This window comes from Acomys minous (genome assembly GCF_964271855.1).
Source record: "Acomys minous genome assembly, contig: scaffold_106, whole genome shotgun sequence".
Taxonomy (NCBI): Eukaryota; Metazoa; Chordata; class Mammalia; order Rodentia; family Muridae; genus Acomys; species Acomys minous.
In genome coordinates this window covers 48394-63475 of record NW_028182105.1, presented here as the reverse complement: position 1 = coordinate 63475, position 15082 = coordinate 48394, and the positions used below count along the sequence as shown (strand labels likewise).

The following is a 15082-nucleotide window of genomic DNA, read 5'->3' as shown; positions in this document are numbered from 1 at the left end:
TCTAACGTTCTGGCTCAGGGGTGGAGGTCTTTGTGTTGTAGTTCAGCTCCCATGTATGTTGTGTGTTTCATTGACTTGGGGGTGTGAGTTGTGTTGGATATCAGTAGACCCCATAACACAAAGGCCTTACCTCATTCTTTCCATTCACAGAACTTCTCTCCAGTACAACTTCCTTCATGATGATGAGCACTATAGAAATGTACAGCGGCATCACCATTTAAATACTTTCATTAGGTTGTTCTTCCTTATGAATTCGTTCATGATGGAATGTACAAAAGCTTCATCATATTCATTGCACTCATGTTTCTCTCCTGTATGAATTCCTTCATGTTTTTGAAGATCCCTGCAATATGCAAAGGCTTTATCACATTGGTTACATTCATAGGGTTTCTCTCCAGTGTGTGTTCTTTTATGTATTGAGAGACTACTGTGACATGCAAAGGGTTTACCGCATCGATAGGGCTTTTCTCCAATCTGTATTCTTTTATGCCTTTGAAAATGACTGTGAGGGCTGGAGAGAGGGCTCAGAGGTGAAGACCACTGACTGCTCTTCCAGAGGTCCTGAGTTCAATATCCAGCTATAATGTAATCGGATGGCCTCTTCTGGCCTGGAGGTGTACATCCACACAGAGCACTCATATACATAAAATAAATAAATCTTAAAAAAAAAGAAAATTACAGTGATACACAAACTTTCTACCACATTGGAGATTTTCATTAGGTTTCTCTCTGCTATGTGTTAATTTACGTATTGGGAGACTTTTTTTTTTTTTTTACTACACAGAACCTGATTTTGAAACTAAATTAAATATATAAATGTACATTAAAGCTAATGGCATAGCAATTTGGGCGCTTAAGGCAAGATTTAATCTAAATGAATTTAGAAAAATGATGAAGGGATGTAATTTGAAATATAGATTGTGCAAAAATATGAAATGCATCAATAACTTAAAGTCGTTTTCAAAGCCTACACTACTGGGGAAAAGAGGCTTATGATTTTAATGCCAGTTTTAAGACAGAGAGAAGCAGTGCACAGCTAATGAACAACTCACTATTTACAGAAGGATGGCAACAACATTCACACAATGTGACATTGCCGACGGTCAAACTGAAAACTCTTGGCTAGAAGCAACAGAGAAAATGCACCAACATGTTACTTTAGAAAATAAAGGGTCACTTTAATAAAGTAATTCCACCAGAGGAAATAAAGCCCTGAGTGTAAGCATGTGAGCTCTACAACACCAAAACCCAACCAATCTATTCATAGTACTAAATATACAAAGTCAGCATGGTCTTTTTAACACAGTACTGTTTATAATAGTTCAAACACAATCCTTACCATGCTCAACTTCAAATATATAACAAATATTTTTCTTTTGAGACACAGGGTATTTGTTTATGAATTATAAGACCTATATACAATGAATGGCATACCTACACAATCAAGTATTTTAATATGCTTCTTAAATGCAGTGACCTTATTCACACTTTTCTGAATTGACCACATCAGTTTTCAAAATGTATTTGGAAACTACTATGATGTGCAATGTCATTACGATATTGGATATGTTCACAGGATTTGCTTCCAGTGTGTGTTCCCTCATGCCTTTGAAAATCACTGTGACATAAAAGGCTTCAGCACATTGCTTACATTCATGGAGTTTCTCTCCAGTGTGTGCTCTTTTATGTACGTGGAGACTATAAGATATGCAAAGGAATTACAACAGTGCTTATATTAATACGGCTTCTCTCCACTGTGTATTCTTTTATGTATTTGGAAATTACTGTATTGTGCAAAAGCTTTACCACTTTGATTATATTCATAGAGTTTCTCTGCAGCATGTGTTCTTTCATGACTTTGAAGATGACTTTGTTGAGCAAAGGCTATACCACATTGCTTACATTCATAGTGTTTCTCTCCAGTACATGTTTTTTTTATGCCTTTGAAGATCACGGTGCTGTGCAAAGGCTTTACCACATTGCTTACATTCATGTGGTTTTCTTCCAGTGTGTTCTTTCTTGATTTTGAAGATAACTGTACTGTGCAAAGGGTTTACCACACTGCTTACATTCATAAGGTTTCTCTTCACTGTGTGTTCTTTTATGTATTTGGAGACTACTGAGATATGCAAAGGCTTTACCACATTGCTTACATTCATAGGGTTTCTCTCCACTGTGTGTTCTTTCATGACTTTGAAGATTAATGTGCTGTGCAAAGGCTTTACCACATTGCTTACATTCATATGATTTCTCCCCAGTATGTGTTCTTTCATGGTTTTTAAGATGACTGTGTCAGGCAAAGGCTTTACCACATTCCTTACATTCATAGGGTTTCTCTCCAGTATGCGTTCTTTCATGAGTTTGAAGACTCATGTTCTGTGCAAAGGCTTTATCACATTGCTTACATTCATAGGGTTTCTCTCCACTGTGTGTTCTTTTATGGTTTTGAAGACTCCTATGATGTGCAAAGGCTTCACCACATTGCTTACATTCATAGGGTTTCTCTCCAGTATGTGTTCTTTCATGATTTTTAAGATTAATATGTTGGGCAAAGGCTTTACCACATTGCTTACATTCGTAGGGTTTCTCTCCACTATGTGTTCTTTCATGACTTTGAAGATTATTGTGCTGTGCAAAGGCTTTAAAACATTGCTTACATTCATATGGTTTCTCCCCAGTATGTGTTCTTTCATGATTTTTAAGATGACTGTGTCGGGCAAAGGCTTTACCACATTGCTTACATTCATAGGGTTTCTCTCCAGTATGTGTTCTTTCATGATTTTTAAGATGACTGTGTTGGGCAAAGGCTTTACCACACTGTTTACATTCATAGGGTTTCTCTCCACTGTGTGTTCTTTTATGATATTGAAGACTCCTTTGATGTGCAAAGGCTTTACCACATTGCTTACATTCATATGGTTTCTCTCCAGTATGTGTTCTTTCATGATTTTTAAGATGACTGTGTTGGGCAAAGGCTTTACCACACTGTTTACATTCATAGGGTTTCTCTCCACTGTGTGTTCTTTTATGATTTTGAAGACTCCTTTGATGTGCAAATGCTTTACCACACTGTTTACATTCATAGGGTTTCTCTCCACTATGTGTTCTTTCATGACATTGAAGATGAATGTGCTGTGCAAAGGCTTTACCACATTGCTTACATTCATATGGTTTCTCCCCAGTATGTGTTCTTTCATGATTTTTAAGATGACTGTGTTGGGCAAAGGCTTTACCACATTCCTTACATTCATAGGGTTTCTCTCCAGTATGCGTTCTTTCATGAGTTTGAAGACTCATGTGCTGTGCAAAGGCTTTACCACACTGCTTACATTCATATGGTTTCTCCCCAGTATGTGTTCTTTCATGATTTTTAAGATGACTGTGTTGGGCAAAGGCTTTACCACATTGCTTACATTCGTAGGGTTTCTCTCCACTATGTGTTCTTTCATGACTTTGAAGATTATTGTGCTGTGCAAAGGCTTTACCACATTGCTTACATTCATAGGGTTTCTCTCCAGTGTGTGTTCTTTTATACTTTTGGAGACTATTTAGATGTGTAAAGGATTCATCACACTGGATACATTCATACAGTTTCTCTCCAGTATCAACTCTTTCAACTCTTTGAGGATGACTGTGATATGTAAAGGCTTTATCAAATACAGGATATTCGAAGGGTTTTTCTCCCGTTTGATTTCCCTCGTTCCTGCAAAGATAATGGGCACATTTGAGAATTTATCACTTTCAGTACACTTATGAATCGTTTTATCTGTATGAATAAATTTTAGAGTTTGGTCTAATGATAAAAAAGAATCAGATCTTATCACGTTGTTTACATTTATGGTGCTCCCCTTCTTTGTGAGTTGTTTTGAGACTTTGAAGAAAACTGTGATGGTAAGAGCATTTATTACATGGTTCACGTTTGTAGCATCCTTTTTCTATAGGTTTTCATGTACTTAAAGAAAACAAAAAGAACTCAGAGCTTTACCACACTGATTCCATTCATAAAATTCCCTAAGGTGTGAGTCATACATTTACAAGGTGAACCAGAACAAAAAGAATCTCCACATTCCTAGTACTCATAGGGATTTTCTGCATCGTGAGTCTCTGGATGGTTCTAATGAAGTTGGAAAACCAGTGAACGGAAAACTTGCATCACATTCAGAAAGTCTACTCAAAAGTGGGGACTACTACATAGCTTCTGTTTGTTCTGGGACACAGAGGTACGGAGCTTCTTTTAATACCGCTTTGCTCACATGGCCTGTATCCAATGTGACATAAGATATAGCTATTAAAAAAACAATAACAATTGAAAGGGCTCCACATTGCAGTCACACACTTTGATGTTTGTTCCTCATAGACATGTGGTGTAAGGATTAAGGTTTCTCCACAACAACCTTCTTGACTCTCACAAACTGTCCCCTCACTAAACTGCTTTACTATGGACTATGTGCTTATTAGAAAGTTTTGAACATATACTTATCACTTATCCCATAGGTGTACTTTCTGTGCACATTGAGATACATGCTACACGGATAACACTAAGGGAGCCAGGTGTGGTGGCACACACCTTTAATCCCAGCACTTGGGAGGCAGAGGCAGGCAGAGTGCTGTGAGTTCCAGGCTAGCTTGGTCTACAAAGTGAGTCTAGGATAGTCAAGGTTACACAAAGGAACCCTGTCTTGAAACACCAAAAAAAAAAAAAAAAAAAAAAGACCTTCATGGACATGGTTTTGTGAGAATGTATTTGTCCCCAATACACATAAAGCAGTGCTTTCCTTTAATATATGCAGGACATGTTATATTTTCTTGGGATGCATATTCATATCAGCTTGCACATGAGAATTACCTTTCATATCTCCTAGATCTTTGACACTGTTCTTCAATAATGTGGTCTCTCCAATTGTATCCTAAAACATAGTACCAGAAAATATATGATATATCTTTGGAAATTAGGTCAAACTTACGATACTATCTTCAGTGACTCTTATAACCATGCCTGACTTAATCACCTCATCCCTCCTCAGTTTCAATTCAAATTACAAAACAGCATCAATACCAATGAAACAGTTGCCCTGTATTTTAAAAATTGAATACAAAAAATTGTCACAGTCTTACCTATAGTGGTGAGATTCCAATAGGTGTCCAGCATCACATCTTTGTAGAGATTCTTCTGGGAAGGATCCAGCAAAGCCCACTCTTCCCGAGTGAAGTTCACATGCACATCATCCAAGTTCACTGCACCCTAAAATGTCCCATACATGTGTACAACAGGAAGCATGATAGTGACCACACTGGAAATGTATAATTCTCTGACATAGAATTCATATAATTCTGGGCATCTTCCACTTATTTCCTGACACAGAAGCTCTAATGTCCTCAGCAGGTCACGTTAGGTGACTTAGGTCACCTAGGAAATAGAATAAGATTCTTCTGTATCATTTTTGAACTCTTTAAATAGGATGTAGCCTTTCAAGAGAAATGAAAAATAACAGAGGGGGGGGGATTGTGAGAAGCGTCAACAGTCCTGAAGCCACATCAGAAAAACTGTATGAACTATTACTGAAGACAAAAAAGAAAAGGAAAGAAAAGAAAAAAGGACAAGCTGGTTTACTGGATAATCTCTTTAATAAGAGGGCTCAGGAGGCAGAGGCAAGGTCATCTCATTGAGTTGGATGACAGACTGGTCTATGCCATGAGTTCAGGGACACACAAAGGTAGTTATTAAGACCTGACTCCTCTACAAAAATCAAGGAATGAAACAGAAAGACCCCAGAGGACTTTACTGAAGTTCCTACAAAGAATTGCACACTCACTCTAGTTCTGTATTCATCTGACAGATTCCTGAAGTGCCCAGCTTAAACTGTAACACTGATAAGATCGTACTAACAGCAAATGCATGTTACACATGGGCAGATTTTTGGGAACCAAGGAAAGAAACTGATTCTCAGTATTCTCATTTTTGTTTGCAGACTCTACTCATAAGGTTGAGGGGCCTAGAGCATCTCCATGCTGCCTCCATTCCGTTGGAAACCCCCTACTGTAAATTCTTCCTAGTTTCAAGAACAAATGTTTCTTGGCCCAAACACTTAAGATAAAAATTGCTGCATTGTGAATACAGCCTTCAAGAGAAAGCTCACTTCCCTTCCCATGTGTTCCCTCCCTACTATAGCTTCTGCCTACATCCTGACCAAGCCTGGTACTCAAGGACAACTTCTCCATCTTGTTGGCAGGGCCAATCAGGTTCATGTTCCCAGGTCCAGAAGGCCACTCCTATCCTCATTGATGGAAACTTCGTGGCTCAACCCCTGAATCAAAATATGATTGGACAATGTTCTGGTTCCCCTTCCTCCAGCTTTTTGTTCCCATCCTTTAAAAATATTGTACAGTCTCTGTTCAAGGATGCAGGTCAGATCCCAATGTGGCCGCATCCCTGTGCTCAGGAAATAAAGGTTTCATTTTCAGTTGTTCTAGCTATAGTGAGTTTTCTTTGCTTCCACCTCAAACACAACAAGATAAAATATTAGCAATATAAATGTTGGTTTCCATTTTGTTTCCCTTTTTTTCCCGAGACAGGTATTTTCTGTGTAGCCTTCACTGTTCTGTTCTTCCTTCTTTAGACCAGGCTGGCCTCAAACACATAGCAATCCACCTGCCTCTGCATCCTTGAGAGTGGGATTAAAGGTGTGCTCCACCACGCCTGGGTGCAAGGGTTGATATTAAATGAGTAACAGGGGCAGGAGAGATGTCTCTGCAGTTCAGAGATCTTGATGATCTTGCAAATAATTAGGTTCAATGGCCAGTACTTACATGGCTGCTCACAACTACCCATTATTCCAAGTTCACGAGTTCTGAGGCCACCTACTGACTACTGTGAAGTCCAGGCACACATGGGGTGCACTGTAAACATGTTTTTGTTTTGATCCCAAGCGTGGAATGTGAAACTGTCTTGTGTGAGGGTGTTTGCTGTTTGTCTGTTAGAAAAAGAACTGCCTCATGTGGGGAAATGTTCTTTGCCAGTTGAATAACATCCTGCATGGACTATGGGAGAGAAAATATAGTCCAAATATGAAAGATCAATCCCTTTTGCATCGCTTTATATTGCCATGCTGCTCAGATTTGCTCCTGCTTTGAGATGCTCTTAGAGAGATACAGTCCTTAGACCCCTTCCACGTTTCGGCTGTTGCCATTGCACTCACGTTTGCTGAATTTTGGGTTTGCTGATGAAGGGATCAGCTGGAATCCTGATAGCTAAGAGTGGAACCTCCCTCCAAGGAACTGAGTGTAAGAAGGTGACCTCCATAGTCCCTATCAGCCCTTTTCTCTCCTAATGTGAGTTGCTGCTTTGACACGGTGATAGAGGCATTAATGAGCCCCAAATAAAGTAGGCTTTTAAAAAAATATTTATTTATTATTATGAATACAGTGTTCTGCCTGCATGTACACTTGCAGGACAGAAGAGGGCATTACCTCACATTACAGATGATTTTGAGCCACCATGTGGTTGCTGGAAATTGAACACGGGAAGTTTGGAAGAGCAGGTGGTGCTCTTAACCACTGAGCCATCCCTCCAGCTCTAAAGCAGGCTTTAAAAAGATCAAAGCCTGCATTGCATCATCATGCTCATAGGCAAAGACTCATATTCATCAAAAAAATTCAAGACAAACACAACATGTAGGAAGAATGCCACACACCTGCAATCTAACAACTCAGAGGCTCAGGGAGTATTAATGTCATGAACACATGCCATCCTGAGAAAGAGAATATATAGTCTCTGCCAAATTTCAATATCCAACATGTGGATGAAGGTCAGCACAACAGCATATGCTTGACAAGTACAAGAACCTACATCCCAGGCACATCAGACACTAACATAACATGAAAAGAAACCAAAAGCCAGCAAAGTTGGCCTACATCTAATCCCAGCACTCTGGAGAGAGTCAGGTGGACCTCTAAGCTGGAGGCCTGCCTGGTCTATGTATAGAGAAACTTTGTCTTCAAAAACAACAACAACAAAACTAACATTAGAACAACTTTGGCTAGCAAATTAGCTTAGCACTGGACTGCAAATGCATCTACTGTATTTTACGTCATTTAGGAATAGTCTACAATGGTGAGGGCTTGAGAAGGAAACTGATGAGTTTCAACCACAACACAGTAGACAGGAAGACAGGAAGTGGGGTGAGTCCACAGACACTCGTTACATCCCCAATAAGGAATCTAGAGAGGGTCCAACTACAAAAACTTCCATAAGCTCCTCCCATAACCCACAAATCACAAACAAGTGTGCAAAGACATCATCCTTTCTGGGAGTGTTTGTGTTTTTATTCCATCTGACTCTTGTCACCTTGGGCTCATGGTCATCCCATGATGAAAATGCATTTAGTCAACTTTAATGATCCTAGTAGTCTCCAACAGCCTGGACACTGTTCATATGTCCAAAGTCTCTTCTGACTGTCTAGACAATCTCTTGATGGCCACATCTTGTCAATTCAGAAAACAAGCTATAACTTTCTAATCTTCACTGGCATAGAATAGCCCTTCCCATTTCAAATAGAGGAATGTGTGCTGAATGAGGGAAGATAGGACCAAGGCAAGAAACCATGATAGAAGGCAAAGCACAAATCCTCTATCTCTGTCTCAGATACATGCGCCTTCAGTCTCAAAGGGTTTAGATGTCCCTATCCCTGAAACCGGTCACACATCTCTCAGATTGGTTACTTCCACTCCCTACATGCAGCTCTCCATGGCTGACTTCTCATAGCTCAGTTAACTCAACATCTTGTGGTCTCCAAATACAAACCAGGCTTTCTTATCCTTATGCCTTCAGGCAATGAACTCTCACAGTCTCCTCACTGGGGCTATGACTCTGGAAATAGAGAGCAGGAATAGTGCTGAACTGAAACCACAGAGGAAGAAGCTTCTTCCTTCCAGGAACAGTATAGCATGGGTGAGGGCTCCTGTCAATTTGGCTTCTATATTGGGATGGCTCATACCTTCCTTGGACCACAGTTAAAGCAGGTTTTGTAGGAAGTTCCTTCCTGGGACTAGAAATAACTTGGCCTACCCTTCCCTTAATTCAAGACTTAAAAGGATTAAGTGTCACCCTTAGGGCATCTTCTTAGACTTCCAATCCAGAGCAAGTGCCTGCCCTGGAATGGTGACCACCTCCTTGAAAGTTCCTGCCTCGGTTTCAGCATTGGACCGCATCTGATACAACCTACTGCTCTTCTTTCCCTACAAATCACAGACATGTGTTTATTTCTACACCATTTGTTACTTTTTTACAGTGTGGTCCTTAATGAGCCACTAGTAAAAATCATCCAAAGAGTCAATAATCCATTTCGGAGTTCTGTAACCTACAACAAAAATCAAACAATTTTCAAGCAATGGGTAGCATGACCCGATCTTTATTTTTTTTAAACAATACACAGGAAAGTTTAATCATACATTTCCCCAGGGTACTGCCAATGTGTTTACAAGATGCTCATAGCATCATCATACCTTGAGCTAAATATGATTGAAAGAAAAAGTTGACCTACTTCCAGTCTCAGACCAACAGCTGTGCTATGCAAGCCTAGGCTAACTGCCAAGGGGGCCTCTGTCATAAAATATCTGTAAAACTCGATGATCCAGGCTCCCTTCTAGGGCTCTCAAAGCATATTCTAACAAATGTTTCTACAAGTAACAGTACCTAGCCAGGTACTGTTGTGTCAAGGTCCTAACTTTCTTTCCTGCAGTTTCTGCTTGGGTGCTCACAGTCAGAGCAAAAAACTCTATTTTCTTTGGTTTTTTTGTTTTTTTGTTTTTTGTTTTTTGTTTTTTGTTTTTTTTTTTTTTTTTGGTTTTTCGAGACAGGGTCTCTCTGTGTAGTCTTGGCTGTCATAGACTCGCTTTGTAGTCCAGGCTGGCTTCGAACTCACAGCGATCCGCCTGACTCTGCCTCCCGAGTGCTGGGATTAAAGGCATGCGCCACCACGCCCGGCCAAACTCTATTTTCTTAAGACTTTAGCAAGATGCCATTTCAATATTCTCTGTGGGAAAAAGTTTTCCATGTATGAAATTTCTAAGGGCCGAGAAATAAAGAGAAAAAACAGTTTTAGGAGAAATAGCAGATTTCTAAACAGTTTTACACTTGGACCATACATAATATTTAGGGATAGTAGTGATCAGCCAGAGATCTTTGGAACTTGGTCAATCAAAGACTCATGCTGGAGAGATGGCTCAGAGCTTAAGAGCACAGTCTGTTCTTTCAAGGGTCCTGAGTTCAATTCCCAGCAACCACATGGCTGCTCACAACCATCTGCAATGACATCTCGTGCCCTCTTGTGGTAGGCAGGCGTACGTTTGAAGAGAATATGTATAAATAATAAATAAATAAATATTTGCCGGGCGGGGTGGTGCACGCCTTTAATCCCAGCACTTGGTAGGCAGAGGCAGGCAGATTGCAGTGAGTTCGAGGCCAGCCTGGTCTACAAGGCGAGTGCAGGACAGCCAAGGCTACAGAGAAACACTGTCTCAAAAATTAAAAAAAAAAAATCAAAGCCTCCACAGTTGTTCTAGATGTCTGGAGATCATGTTGGATTGTCAGAGGCCTCTGGAATTTTGCCAAGAAAAACCTTTATGACCTGTCCTCCTGTCTGTGACACCCAGCTACATATACAGCTGCCCCTGGCCACAAGCTGGCCAGGACCAATCAAAGGTCAGTTAGAACTGCTTTGTCACCAGGCGTGGTGGCACACGCCTTTAATCCCAGCACTCGGGAGGCAGAAGCAGGCGGATCGCTGTGAGTTCGAGGCCAGCCTGGTCTACAATGTGAGTCCAGGATGGCCAAGGCTACACAGAGAAACCCTGTCTCAAAAAACCAAAAAAAAAAAAAAAAAAAAAAGAACTGCTTTGTCTACCACCCTGTTCCCTGACAACCCCTGACTGAGCTGATTGTGGTAAATAATTGATCCCTGAGAGCATGATGGCTCACTATGAAGACATTGTGCATGGGACTAGGTGGGATGCATCCAGACCTTCCCCACTCTCTGGTACCTGAGACCCAGTCACTACTCAGGGTTGCTCCTGGAGATGCATCTTCCTCTCCCCCTGTCCATGCTTCCTGTCATCACCACAAACCATCCCCATCTGCCCTTCTCCTCCTACCTCATCTCTTTGCCTGAGCCACTAACTATGGGCACACACACCCTGCTCAACCACAAGCCATGATGGACAGAAGACCAGGTAGTCTGCCCAACAACATCCCAATATCTGTTACCACACACCCAATTCTCACACACTGTACAGAATACCAGGGAAAGCTTCCTCCCCACTAACCATGTCTCCTGTAGAGAACACAGACCATACCCAACTGCCTCCTCTCTGTGTCCAAGCCACTATCTGGGCAGACACATTCCTGATGGATCACATTCCATGATTGACCAAAGCCCAGGTAGGCTGTCAACAGATCTACAACCTTATCTTCTCAGCTCAGACCTTGATTTTCACAATTGACCCAAGCACTGAACTGGACACCAGAGGCACCTTCCTCTCGCCTATCCCATCCACACCTGCTGTGGATCCCTAAAGGCATCTCTCCCTGTACTCCTTCTTCCCAGCCTCTAAGGACAGCAAGCATCCTCCATGAACACAGCAGCCAAGCAGGACAGTAAAAAGGCCAAAACTCAGCCAAGACACTCTCAGAATATCCAGGGAGGAAACACAAACCCGGAAATAATACTCCCACCTCTACAAGACAAACCCAGAAATCAACACCTACACCAATAATCACATCAAACCCACATACCTATATACCAGCATAGGAGCATAATCAATAACAGCCAGGAATGAAGTCACCAACAAGGACAAGCTATCCTATCACAGCAGGTCCTGAGTATCCCAACATAGCTGAAGGCACAAGAAAAAAGCTTCACAGAGGTCCTCACAGGAAATGAATACATTCCTTGAAGAGATCCAGGAAAACACAATCAACCCTTTAAATAAAGCCAAGATATACTAAACATTTGAATGAAGACATAAAACTCTTCAAAATCTAAAAATGGAAATAGAAACAATAAAGAAAGCTGAAAATGGAGGAATCCTGGGATTGAAAGTCTTAGGACTACAACGAGGAACTACAGTGGCAGGATTCCCTCACAGATTGTATATGGAGGGGAGAATCTCACACTGATGATACAATAAAAGAAATGGATACATCATTAAAAAATAAAAAAGGATAAAACCTAGGTTTCCTGGCATAAAACATCCAGGGACTCTAGGATCTTATGAGAAGACCAAAACTGTGACTAATTGCAATAGACGAAGGAGTAGAATACCACCTCAGAGGTCCAGAAAATATTTTAATAAATCCATAAAAAGAAAAATTTCCTGTCTTAAAGAAGATGTCTCTCAAGGTAGAAGAAGCATGCAAAAGCCGGGCGTGGTGGCGCATGTCTTTAATCCCAGCACTCGCGAGGCAGAGGCAGGCGGATCGCTGTGAGTTCGAGGCCAACCTGGTCTACAAAGTGAGTCCAGGACAGTCAAGGCTACACAGAGAAACCCTGTCTCGAAAAACCAAAAAAAAAAAAAAAACATGAAAAATAACAAATAGATTGGTGCAGGAAGAAAATCCCCTTGCCACATAATAAAAACACTAGACATGAGAAAGAATATGAAAAGCTGCAACAGAAATTAAAACACAACAACCAAGTGACACATACAGGCTGAGTTATTAGAATTGCACCTGTCTCTCAATGCAGACTCTAAAAGCAGAAGGGCTTGGACACATGTGCTGCAGGCTTTGAGAAACTACAGATGACAACCCGGATTACTATACAAGAAAATTTCAATCACCATAAATGGATAAAATAAGACATTATGAGGTAAAGTCAAGTTTTAACAACATTTATCTACAAATATTGCCTTACAGAAGGTGCTAGAAGAAAAATCCGACTGGAGGTTAACTACACCCATGAAGACACAGGACATAAATAACCTCACATGAGCAAAACCAAAAGAACAGAAGGTGTACACACATGCCATACACTTGGGCCATGCACATATATACACACACACACACCACAACCAACAACAAAACACCAGGGATTAATAATCACTGTTCATTGATATCTGTCAATACCACGACCTCAACTTACCAATAAAAAGACTCCAGCTTCCAGAATGGAGGCTAAAACACAATCCGTCCTTCTACTGCCTACAACAAATACAGTTCAACAGCAAGGACAGACATCGCCTCAAGGCAAAGGGCGGCAAAAAGAGACTCTGAGCAAATGAAGAGAATCAAGCTGCTATGGCCACTTTAACATCTAAAAAATACACTTCAAACCAAAAGTCATTGAGATGGGGAGGACACTGCATCAAAGAAAAGTCTACCACGATATCTTTTAAATTCTTAACATCTATGTCCCAACACCAGAGCACCCAACATTGTAAAAGAAAGTGCAGCTTGCCGGGCGTGGTGGCGCCCACCTTTAATCCCAGCACTTGGGAGGCAGAGGCAGGTAGATCACTGTGAGTTTGAGGCCAGCCTGGTCTACAGAGTGAGTCCAGGACAGCCAAGAGAGACCCTGTCTCAAAGAAAAAAAAAAACCGAAAAAAAAAAAAAGAAAGTGCAGCTTAAATCACCATAGACCTTCATGTACTAATAGTAGAAGACTTCAGTATCTCTCTGTTACCAAAACACGGGTCCTTTAGGAAAAATAAACAGAGAACTACCCCAGGTAACCAAAGTTAAAAGCCAAAACAACCAAACTGATATTTACAGACCATTCCATCCAAACAGAAAATAATATACCCCCTTCACAGCAACTCATGCAACGTTTTCCAAAACTGATGATACCCAAACACAGCACAAGTCTCAACAACTACAAAGAAGTTGTAGTGACCCTTGTAAAGTATCAGATCACCAAGGATAAATGGGGCACACCATCACCAACAGACACAAGAGAAAGCTTAGACACTCATGGAAACTGAAGAACTCTCCACAGAATGAAAAAAGGGTGAAGATAGCAGTGTGCAGGGTGTGGTGGTGCATGCCTGCAATTCCAGCACTCTGGGAGGCAGAGGCTCTGTGAGCTCCAGGCCAGCCTGGTCTACAAAGTGAGTCCAGGACGTCAGGGCTAAACAGAGAAACTCTGTCTCAGTAAAAGAAAATAAACAAAAAGAAAAAAGAAGAAATACAGTGTTAGTAAACAGGCAGCAATGGAGCCACCCCTAGAGGCACTGATAACCATGGGAAAACGGAAAATAAAAAGCGGCCCAGGAAGCATGTCTTCTGAAACATGCCAGCACCAGCAGGCAGGATTCAGGTCTATTAAGCCACGTGGGCACCTTGTGTGCATGCGTGTGCACTTTCTGCACTAGACGAGGTAGACCCAAGCCATCTCCTAACCATCTCCAAAGACTGTCTTGGTATTCCCTTCCCATTAAAAAAAAAAAAAAAAAAAAAAAAAAACCTCTAGTATGGATCTGCCACGTGGCGTGATCTCTTTTTCAGCGTAGAGCCCGGCTGCACACATGCTAATATATAGACTATAGAAACCAATGACAATAGCTACTATGCTAACTAATGGAACACCATGATTAGTCCCCATTCAGAGGCCACAGTCTGGTCCAAAGAGTGACTAGGACCACCCCAGGGAGGACCCGCTGCACCAGCTCCTGGGGCTCAATTCTCTGCTTCTCCTGGTTGTGGGCAGTGACCCTGTGCTCACCATGTCTCGGCTTCGGAGCTAGCGGGAGCTCCCCTCACAGCACACAGCAGTTGCCCTCAGCACATCACCCCAAACCATTAAAGCCTGCTCAGCTACACAGTGGAACCTGCAGCATGGGACCAGGAATAACTCCCCTCCTTTTCCTGCTGACAATTCTGCCTCAAGGCTCTGATTGGCTAGTGTGTCTTGAGTGACATGAGCAGAAGGGAAACAGCACAGTGGGCCTGGCCCAGGCTTCCAGCCCAGGGCCAGTCCTTTTCCGGATCTGCAGAGCTTTTCATTTCCATAGCGCTTGTGCCTGTCCTCCTATACTCAACCCCTTTGTCTTCTCATCCTGCCCCAGGGAGGACCAGCCACTCCAGCTCCTG

At 41.5% G+C, this 15082-nt stretch overlaps 1 protein-coding gene across 1 annotated transcript; it reads right to left on the bottom strand.

The window, feature by feature from the left end:
• Nucleotides 1-1157: 1157 nt before the first annotated feature.
• On the bottom strand, nt 1158-14828 carry LOC311591836 (uncharacterized protein). The gene is made up of 4 exons (XM_084803453.1): nt 14715-14828; nt 5116-5242; nt 4847-4907; nt 1158-3703 (listed from the first exon to the last, which is right to left on the bottom strand). Exons 1-4 carry the CDS (start codon nt 14715-14717, stop codon nt 2293-2295), a joined length of 1602 nt encoding a protein of 533 aa, XP_084659579.1. The 5' UTR covers nt 14718-14828; the 3' UTR covers nt 1158-2292.
• Between the last annotated feature and the right edge of the window lie 254 nt (nt 14829-15082).